Genomic DNA, 10,972 nt, shown 5'->3' with positions numbered 1-10,972 from the left:
CAGGCCACTGGCGAGCTCGACCTTGCCAAATCCCGGCGAGGCTCAAGCTCACCGGCCGACCGGCGAGGAGGGGAGGAGGAAAGAAAAGAAAAAAAAGGAATAAAATATTAAAAAATTCAAGTGAAACAATTCCGAAAAGTATTTTCACCTTCTTAAATTTAGAAATTCACTTTCCTAATTTTATGCATAAATATTTTCCTTAACCAGAAATTTTCAATTGACTAATCATTTAAAGTTCAGAAAACTAACTACGGAAACACTTCCCCATAAACAAACGCACCCCAAAACATACTTTGAAACGTCCGGTCAGATGTTACGTGAAGATTCTACTTTCGTTGAGACAATTTTGTGATCTCAGAAGAATACCAGCAACACGAACCATTATTTATAGTGGAAAGTGGGACACCCTAACGCTAGACGAAAAGCAAATAAATAGGAGACTTAAGGCCCTAAATGGTCCTCTCTCTCAATTGTCTAGTCCAAGAAATATGCACTACATCCATTGCTAAAGAGTGGAAACGACCGATTCTGGACAATTATAAAGGGGGGTTTTTTACAAGTTGTAATATAAATCGCGGAAACTCTCATCGATGCGAATTTGAACTTTTTTATCAAAATTTAAGAACACTAAAAAACACGATCCTTATCCTCATCTATCTAACAGGAGTGCACGTATACCGCCCTCGGACTCGAGACATATCCGAAACGCATGCAGTGAAAGCAACACCAAAACAAAGAGTTCCCACCGTACAGCGAGCTTCTTTCTTTCACTATTAAATTCTGCTTGGTGGGAAAACTATGACCCTACGGTCTACAATATGCATGTCGAGTGTCCACAAGACCTCACTGGATAATAGTCAGCTAACCAAATACATTGTATTCACGATAGCCGAGTAGTCAGCTAGCACTAACACCAAATATGAAGAAAACACAAATTAACTTCAGAAAAAAAAGAGGAGAGAATTCTCGTACAGGCGATGCGCCGATTCACGAAATTAATTCGCATAATAATGCAATGAACTACATGTGGCCATTTCAATGCCAAACAAAAACCCGCCACGTCAGCTTGCAAACGAATCTTAACATGCTTAGGATTGTCCTTATCAGGTTTCACTCCGACGGGTATACACAATGGTTAATGGAAAACACTAGACATACTAAGAAATTTACCGAAAGTCTCTTACTAGGATAAATAACAGTTGATGCCTGCCGGAGATTCAGCTACAACATCTTCCTAATAAACTGACTAAAAAGTGAGGCAACAGCGTGTATGGGCACAGCTAAAAGAAAGAATGTATATGAACCAATGATACAACAGTAACACTAGGCATACTAAGAAATTTACAGAAAGTCTCTTACTAGTATAAATAACAGTTGATGCCTGCCGAAGATTCGGCTACGTCTTTCTAGAAAACTTCTTAAAAATGAGACAACAGAATGTATGGACTCAGCTAAAAGAAAGAATGTATGAAAACCAATAATACAACACGGCTTCATTTATTGCCTGTGAATAGCAGTCTCGCCACAGTTAACTTGCCGAGAAATTACAACTTTACCAGGTATAGATAATGGAGAAGTAAATGGTCCAGATATAGAAGCATAAAGGTATAAGGTACCCCTAATTTATTAGAGTCGACCAGACGTCATAGCCGATGTACGTAGAATAGAAATGGATGAAAATCACTAGTCTCGAAGCAACTACGGTTCCACAAGTGAACAGTGTCTTATTCCTTTAGAAACTTCTTTTTTGCATAAGTGATCAAGGCAGTTAAAAAAGCAAATTCTGGAACGGATCTTTAGAGGGAAAAAAAAGCTTCTGAACAAATAAGACATAGATTATGAATGATACATGTGCAAATCATACAAAAAGGAAAAGAGAGGCCATCAAAATATTAGCAACTTCAATGCAGAAAGAAGCACAAAAACTCTGCCTACACTAGATGAAGAAAAAGGAACAGCAAAGATTGAGAAGACCAATTTAACTATAATGCTAACTGAAGATCCCAAAATCGCCTCAGTAAATGAAAGACGCGGATGCCTAAAGTCACCTCAATACCTATTCAAATGAAGTTCACTAAATATTTAAGTTGCCAAAACCCACTTACAACAGATATTCCACCATGTACCAGAACTTATGACACCCCACATTACACCAAGTACTCTGAGAACTCTTTCTAATTCTCCCTAATGTGCCTTAACACAATGCCCATAAGGAATATATATGGTAAGTCTAGTGAGAGCATAATAAATAATAAGGGAGAAACTACAGGTGCCGTTGTCCTCAAAAGTCACCAAGTCAACACTCAAAACTTCATCACTGATCCACAGAGATTATTCACATCAAAATCATGATGATCACAAAGACAAGCATTCTTAAGCCAGTAGAAACACTTCTATCGTATAGGAAAACCCAAACTAAAACTAGTTCCGCATTATTACCATCCGCATCATAAGGAGCATGTGGAATCTCTTGTATAAAGGACATTGACATCGATAAAGCAATGACAGTCAACTTTAAAGTTTGTACAAGTGACCTCTGAATCTTATTTTAACTTATAGATGAACAATCACACATTAAAGAACTTTAAACTTGCATAAATTTTACTCACTTTCTGCGTGGTTCTAAAAACATATGCTCAGAAAGATCATTGACATGACTGACAACGATAACATGGAAGACAAACATAAATCTCTATGCAGATAAATGATCACCCCAATCCAAATAAAGAAACCTATCAACCTATGTTTTTTTTTGGGTCGAACTATCAAACCTATGCTAACAATCTGCAAATTCATGACATTTGATACCACTGTCACCATAACGCTTAGAAGTTTCTCCAAATTCTTTATGCCCTTAATTCTTCCCAATTCCCACATTGAATGGTTGAGACAAGGATTTCTCAAAATCTCCAATAGTCAAAATCGCAATGCATAAGCCATAACAACACGATTGACTTTCATAGCTACTAAACTCCAAAGCACCTGAGCAGACTTTTCCATCTACAGGAACACTTAGATCCTACTGAGGATATCTTCTCACGAAAGATAGCCACTAAGTACAACAACTACGTAACATACAGATGTAAATGGAATAACAGACCACCGAATCAGATTACTATTCTGCTTATAGAGAACATCCACGAACCGAAATCAATAGGCTCAGGAATATGCATCCACCTAAAACGCTCATGCAATTAACCATGTCAAATGGCAAAGGATTTAGAAACCATGAGAAGTTCGGACACATTAGTTGACATGATTCTGAGGTATACACCGAAAACTTCACCAACTAATTTTTGGAGCAACATCACCTATGGAGTAAATTTCCAAAGTTCTGCTTTAACCTGCCCATCTTTAATATACTTTTAATATAGGAAACAACTTGATCCCCTGAAGCTGATGGAGGAAGTCACCTCGACCAAAAATCCTTGCTGCATTCATCCATAGTAGCCGAAAACTTCTGATGATTGCACGCAATTTAAAGCCTACTTGAGCTCTCTTAAAAGCAGCTAATATTGTCTCTAGATAAGTCTCCACCAAAATCATTAACTTTAAAATCAGCTCTCCATCAATTAAAGTAAACTGAACTCCCAAAACTTTGGACTATCAATAAATTCACTTGATTTATTTCATTAAACCAAAACATTAAAAATGACCAGCTGCACATGATATCCATGAAGCATAGTACAACATCTGCACTTCAAGTGGTAGAAAACCTCGAACTCCTCATACGTAGTGCAAATGCAGGATGCACTTCTACTTTCACGCAAAAAGATATCACTTATATGGTCCCATCCTCAAGCCACCTTATCTACAAGACTCTAAAGTCTTCATCATAACCTAACAACTATAGGGAATCCAAGAACTGACGAAATGCGGGATAGATATGAAAAGAGGTTAGATAGTAGATGTGATGTAAAAGACTAAAGCAAAATATCTTATAGGAGAAAGGTAATCGAACTTAGATATTCTTGCAACAGGGAGCCTTTCCCCATTACCGATGAAGCATTTCCTGCATTTCCAAACTTACCTGAAAACAATAATCAAACGCTTCAATAACCAAATTAGCATAATTCACATTCAGATACAAAAAAATGGCATCTGAACAAAATGGGTTACCTTAGGATTTGAATCTAATAGTAGTAGCCACCTCCATAAGAGCGATCATCCCCGTAATAAGATGGATACGGACCTCCGCCATACTGCCGCATTTCCTAGATGTCAGCATAGCATATTATGGAAAGACTAATATTAAGTCGGGAAGCTATGGTTTTGCTTACATCAGAACCAGAATAATCATGTGGATAGGGCCCACTTCCAACTCCAAAAGCATCTGAAGCAGAGAACCAGATAAGCCAGTAAGTGATAAGAAGAAAAAAGCAGTATATCAGTAAGAATAAGGAAAATTCCAGGGCTGCTAGCAGATAACATACCACGATAAACATTTCCATGTGATGGCAATGAAGAATCCGTATAATCAAAACGAGGACGTAATCTACTTGGCTCCATGTAATCTGCATTTTGATCCTGAAAACGCAAGAAGAAAAAAAGTTGTTGGATACAAGACTTGAATATGATGCTTACAGTAGAAGACATCAGATAAGCATGCTGATATAATAGAAGAAGAGATTTAACAAAGAGGAAAAAGGGGAACAACAGTGGAGATACTTACTGTCATAGGAAAGGGACGCTTCAAACCATGGGCACCACTCTCATAGAAGTATGGGTCATCAAACTGCCTGCCGTCAAAATGTCTGTTGTATTGTTCTTCAGGAGAGTAAGGTAAAGGCCTAGAAGGTAGATGCATGCCAGGGCCTCTGTCGGGATAACCACGCCATAATCTATCGATAGGTGGTCTTGAAGACGTGCCTACAGGGACATGACGACCAGACATATAATGACCAGCTCGTGATATGCCCCTTCTTCCCCCTGCATTAACTCAGGGCATCAAACCAACAACTCTAGCTGCGTAGAAGTTACTAACAGAAGAAAGCCAAATCAACAACCTCGTCCAGAAGATTGCCTCCTATGAAAATCGGGGTATGGATTATCAAACTCGTGGTCATAGCTAAAACGCATTCTGCTGCTTTGACCACGTCCACGTTGATGGAAACCCCAGCTATGGTAATTCCCTCTGTTGTATGAATGTCCTCCCCACCCAAATCCCCTTCCTGTTAATAGAAGAGCCCAAGTAAGATGGAGATGGGATTAAAAAAAATATTAAGCAGCAAATTTCAGAAGATACCATGTCTTGGAACAGTGCCAACGCTACCGCAACCAATTCGAAATCCACCAGACATTCCACCCTTCACTGCCTGAGTTTTAGGCATTGGATTGGAAAGTCTTGCTCTAACTTTAACCTACAATCTCCATATAAACAACATTTGCAGATTCCACTCAAGCAATTGTTCAAAGAGTCACTAATATGTGACAGTCACCTGGCTTAAAGCCCAAAGGTGAAAAACGGCTCACGATTTTCTTAAAATCTCTTCATATCGTGTAAACATGTCCCTTCCACATATTCAGCAGAAAAAGAAGTACCAAAAGGCACGAAATAGTAAGCACGAGGGAGTACCTTTGTGTTATCATCACCTGACTCTGAAGTGTTGATTCCATCAACACAAGCAACAGCTGCCTCGTGGCTAGAAAAATCAACAAACCCAAAATCTTTCCTCTTAGCAGTCGACATGTTTCTAGCAAGGACTACACGTACAATCTCTCCGAAAGTTTTAAATTGCTCTCTTACACACTCCTCATCCCAATAAGGAGGAAGCCCGTCAATGAAAACCGATTTCACTTGAGCCATGACATCCGGGTCAGGGTCACGTAGTGGTTCAGCAAAAGCAACTTTGGCCGTTCTCTCTGAATGACCAAAAACAACATCAGGCTTTTGAAGCCTCTTATATGCTAGCATTGCATCAGCGTGGCAAGAAAACTCAAGAAATGCAAAACCACGACTCAACCCTTCACGTTGAGCATCTGGAACAAGAGTTATGCTCTCTACCCCTTCAACACCATACTCCTTCAACTTTTGTTTTATCTGCCATTACACAAAAAATGAACAATCGGAAGCTGAACTTAAGTAACAGCTATTGCAAACATTTCAACACTTACAGCTTCCTTTGTCCAAGTGTTGCAGATATTTCCTAGGAACAATATGTCGTTGTCCTCACTAGGTGCAGTGCCGCATCTCTTTCCACGTATCTACAAGTAAAAACAAGTGAAGCGTCCTCAGTTCATTTCTTTGCTACAACTGGTAAAAATATTTTTGGGACAATAATGTGCAAAAAGCCTAATTGCACCGGTAAATGAAACAAGATAAAATAGAATGAACATTCTCTTACAACAGGATTCTTCATCTCTACCAGGGCCCGCTTTGCATGCTCCTTGTTTGCAAACTTAACAAAGGCATATCCCTTGTTCTTATTGGTTGAAAAATCTTTATGCAACCTAATCTCAATTATCTCACCAATCCTCTCAAACACCCTCCTCACATCCTCTTCTACAGCATCACGGTCGAGACCACCAACAAAAATTTCATGTTCTTTCTTAATCTTTTGTTCCTTTGCAATAGCTGATAGTTCCTTATGCTCCACTTCTAAAGTGTCCGCTTCTTCAGCAGGTTCATCTCCATCATCCTCACCAATGCCTTCCTCTCCAGGTTCCCCAAAGTCCAATCGATCACCATACTCCTCCATTCCCTCATCATCGACCCCGTAGTCATCATTTCTAGTCTGAAAAAAATCTCCTTCAAACTTCTCCTGGACATTCTCTTTCGTAGTTTGGGATTTCTCTCCACTCCCTGCATTATTTCCGACCAGTACATCTCTTTTTTCAATAACTTCCTCTCCCCGCTTCACTTCACATACTTCACGATCATCTGATGGCTTTGAAGTTGCTTCGGCATTTATCTCTTCCTTGAGAGAATCCTCACCACCTGGAGGAGGAGCTATTTCACCTTCCACTTGCATTTGTTCTTTTTCCTCGAATACTGTAAAATTTGCAAGTGGAGATTTTACATTGTCCACCAGATGCCCACCATCTTCAATAGCAGATTTTTCCAATTGTACCAGAGCCTGTTCCTTGTCCACCGGTTTAATGACATCTTCAAGGCGTTCAACTATTGCCAAGTTGGATTTTTCCTCTCCTAAGGGTTCTTCAACACACTTAGGCGCACATTCAACTTTTGTGTTATCATCTTCACTGTGGGTGTCAGCTAATACCACCATCTCCTCCACAGTCTCCTCTATAGGAACTTTGACAGATTCAAGCAACTTGGGCATCTGCAAGGATAAAGCTTTTGTCGAAGCAGGAGACTTAGTACATCCTGCTGTTTTCCTCCCCGTTGACTTCGGAGTTGTCCCAACTTTTGTCACTGGTGTCACTTCGGCAGCAGCACCGGCCGACCCTTCTACTTCTTCAGCTGTAAGAAAATTTTGAAAACCAAGGACGATAACATTCACGTGAGCCAATGTGCAATCAAACAATTAAACGCATAAAGAGAGAAATATGTCGTGTACGAAATAGCGACGCACAATTTACTCTGGATTGATAACCCGAAAATTAAATAGGCAAAGACAACCTTTGCTTCATTGCCATTGCACACTTCATGCAGCTCAGCAAGCATAAGAGACAGATTACCAGATAACTTATCCTTACTGAAACGTCCAGAACCCTTGATGTGAGATAGCACATGCCAAACAAAAGGACATATACAAACAGCCAGAGGCCAACGAAATGTAACAAATGAACTTTCAGCACAATTCATCAAAGTAGCAGCTCAGAAAAGTTCCCGACAACCGTCTCCGACACCGTCACAGTAACGCTAGCAGCTAAGCCAAACTAATCCCTAATTATCGGGAAAAGCCACAAGCAATTACCATGATCAGAGGCTAAAATCGAAGGTTCGGCTGCAGGATCCGAATCCTCGTTCCTAGCCGGCGTGGAGGCGGTTTTCCTCGCTCGCCTCGCCCGCGCGGCGGAGGCGCGCCTCGTCTCGACGACCTGGGGCGTCGCCGAGCCCGCCGCCGCGTCGTTCGGGTCGGGGCCCGGCCCCGGACCGGCCTCGCCGGCCGATTTCCTCGCCCGCGGCGTCCTTCTAGGGGCGGCCGGCTTGGGCGCGCCGGCGTTTCTCGTCCTCATGTCCGAGGGAAGCGGCGAAGACGAAACCGGAACTTAGGTCGAGAGCGAAGTATCGGAGGTGTTGCAATGGCGAATTGGTTGATACGAGAGAAAGAGAGACGTCGACGTCGCTCGGGAGCTCGGCAGTATACCCACGAGCAGAACCTGGCCACGACGTCGTTTTTGAGTCTGGGGTCGTGCGTGATTTTATTTTCTTATTATTTTTTATGGGCCATCTTGATGGCTCGTGATTTTTCTTTGTTTTTTTTTATTAATGAAAAAAAAAATAGCAGATCGAAATGAGCGTGGGCTTGGGGCCGAAAAGGACAGATCGATATGGACCGTGAGAAAAATTCGAGTTCTAACCAAAATGAAAGTCTTGTGAACCATACACTTACTGAATTAATTTAAATAAAAAATAAAACTTATTTTCCATGATTTTTCTCCGATTAAATAATATTTTGCTATGTTAGTTGTCAGCCATCTATTCGTCGCATGAAGGCTGCGTTTGGGTTGAACTTTTGGGAAAAGCCTTTAGGAAATTGCAAAGGATTTTAGGAACATCGAAGCCCACCTGCCTAGTCCTTTCAGCCTTGACAAGGCCAGCATTAGGCCAAAAGGTTGGGCAACCAATTTGCCACACGCCCTTAATTTTTCCCAAGGCCCCCTGGGAAAGTGGTTTCCAAATGGAGTTGACAGGTGATTTACACCAATATATTATATATTATACTATATTATGTTAAGTTATGTTACGTTATTTTGTCCTATGAAGCCGTAATTCCTCTCATGGTCCACCTTCATAATTTATGGGGATAGGGACATAAATAATCTAAGAACTTTGGTTTAATGTGCAATGTGGTCCTTAAACTTTTAATTTATTTATTAAAGTCTCCAAACTTTAGCCCAATTTGAATGTTGTCCCTGAACTTTTAACTTGTTCCATCTACTATAATACCATGAAGGGGCCATATTCTAAACAAGAACTTAGCAAATGCAGGTATTCGGTCCTCTCGCGATGCATTTCATAGCTTTACCCTTGTCGGGATTGCCTGTTAGCATCCAGCTAAAACCTCATTTTGAACATAAGGCCTTCTAAGCCTCGGTTTCTAAGGCACAAAACCCTCATGGAGGCGAGTCCAAAGTATACTACCAGAATAAGGCGATATTTACCATTTTAAGATATCTAATATTGGACAAAAATTTGAAAAGAAGAATGGAGAATTAGTTTTGCATGATTTAAGCACACAAACACACAATTTTATTTCCGAGGGCTAGTCTGCCTCAATCTATTACAAACCATGCCTTTTATACGTATATGGGAAAAAAAATACAAGTAATGTTACATCACTGATGACACAGGCATGTTAATACTTAATAAAACATATGGTTCACACATATGATGTATAATTAATACAACACCGCGACTCATCCTAAAACATTTATTACAACGTGACTCATCCCAACGATACACTATTAATCCACTTTCGATTCATTGTCTAATGATGAAGGAAATGAGCATTCTACCTCCATTACCTTTTCTGGGTGAAGTATGACATCTTCCCAGCCCCAGCTTTTACTTCTTTCTTCTATATTTTCCTCTACATATCGCAAAAATCTAGATGGAACGATCTCGAATGCGGATTCTTATCGCAGCTTTTTAGGAAAAGACTGATAAGAGCTTGATAGGACATCATTAAATCCTGAAGGGATATCACCTGGATCCACTAAAATATTACTATTAATAAATGTGTTCTCGGCATGATAGGCTGGGGCCAGCTGTCCATATTCATCATTAATGAGGAATCTCCAGACTTAATGATAGTTCGTAATCAAAGGGATCTTCAGAAAATGGTCCACCGACTCTTGTGATGACAACGGTTGGTATAGATTGTTATTTTTGAATTTTGCTAAGATGGCATTAATCAAGGGTTTGGTCTTGAGATAATCCCAAGGTACATCACTATTATTGTCTAGCTAAACTCTTGGAGGAATTGTGCAATTATTCTCATAGAGGATTTGCTGGATTTTCCTATACTCTTGTGGATTAGCTTCAATACAACATGAGAGTGGCTTATAAAGCTTAGCAGGGACTACTTGAGCTTTATAGGTCACAACTCCTATATCCGCCGAGTATCTGGAAAGATTGCTGTCATGCTTGACAAATATTAATGGCTTGTAAAAGAAAATGACTGTGTGCAACTCTAGATATGGCCTGCATGCTCTTAATTGTTCTAAGAGAAAAGCTTTCCATGCTTCCAAGGGTTTAAACCAACAAAGCATTTTTGCAAAATGGTAGTATTTTCCACCGCCAATTTTTCGAATTGCTTGACTGATAATTCCTAACATTATTGTTGTTGAAAATTGAATGGCAAAAGTATGGCAACTAAGCGCGTACCAATAAAACCATTTGAGCTCTTCCGGAAATTCATCTTTTAGGGAGAAAGACAAAGAATGAATGATCAAATAATTTGGATGCGTGCCACTTGGTTAAAGATTCAGCCCGCCATACCTCCTAAAGATCTTGTACCGATATTCCTACATGAGATTTGTGAGATTATCTAAAAGAGTGTTGGATTTGATCGAATCTAGAACTTCTGGAGGATACATTATATTAGGGAATGTGGGCTTCATCTCTTGTGTTCGAAATCCACTAGTCGAACTTCTGGAAACAAACATGAATAATGAAGAATCTTCTTTGGGCCTAGAAAGGAAATCTGCAAGGACATTCTTATCTCTTTTAATATGCTTAAACTCAAAAGAATGTTTTGAAAACCACTATGCCTATCGGAGAAGTTGTGGATGAGACAATTGCTTATGTTTGAACTTAATCATCTGGTTGAATGATGACATA

General features: G+C 40.0%; 1 protein-coding gene across 2 annotated transcripts; it reads right to left on the bottom strand.

Moving 5' to 3' along the window:
- Window positions 1–1,466: 1,466 nt before the first annotated feature.
- On the bottom strand, window positions 1,467–8,270 carry LOC115684686 (uncharacterized). 2 transcript variants are annotated; one of them, XM_056313669.1, is made up of 11 exons: window positions 7,881–8,270; window positions 6,366–7,423; window positions 6,115–6,204; window positions 5,576–6,040; window positions 5,246–5,360; window positions 5,007–5,171; window positions 4,673–4,929; window positions 4,434–4,527; window positions 4,281–4,333; window positions 4,120–4,202; window positions 1,467–4,030 (listed from the first exon to the last, which is right to left on the bottom strand). In XM_056313669.1, exons 1-10 carry the CDS (start codon window positions 8,140–8,142, stop codon window positions 4,134–4,136), a joined length of 2,628 nt encoding a protein of 875 aa, XP_056169644.1. In that variant the 5' UTR covers window positions 8,143–8,270; the 3' UTR covers window positions 1,467–4,030; window positions 4,120–4,133. The 2 variants fall into 2 exon arrangements, with proteins under 2 accessions (XP_056169644.1, XP_056169643.1); XM_056313668.1 differs by having other exon boundaries at window positions 3,598–4,030; window positions 6,345–7,423; window positions 7,881–8,269.
- Between the last annotated feature and the right edge of the window lie 2,702 nt (window positions 8,271–10,972).

This window comes from Syzygium oleosum, unplaced genomic scaffold (genome assembly GCF_021117445.2).
Source record: "Syzygium oleosum isolate NSW1041296 unplaced genomic scaffold, Sole_v2.1 Sole_v2.08, whole genome shotgun sequence".
NCBI classification, from domain to species: domain Eukaryota; kingdom Viridiplantae; phylum Streptophyta; class Magnoliopsida; order Myrtales; family Myrtaceae; genus Syzygium; species Syzygium oleosum.
Note: the sequence above shows the minus strand (reverse complement) of the source record. Positions and strands in the feature narration are given on the sequence as shown.

Bases quoted from the DNA above. Each gene is read 5' to 3' on its own strand.
- LOC115684686 (XM_056313668.1), bottom strand. From the start codon at position 8,142: ATGAGGACGAGAAACGCCGGCGCGCCCAAGCCGGCCGCCCCTAGAAGG. The intron at 7,424-7,880 runs GTAATTGCTTGT...ATTTTCTTACAG, and splicing joins GATTTTAGCCTCTGATCATG to CTGAAGAAGTAGAAGGGTCG. The intron at 4,528-4,672 runs GTAAGTATCTCC...TTGCGTTTTCAG, and splicing joins AGCGTCCCTTTCCTATGACA to GATCAAAATGCAGATTACAT.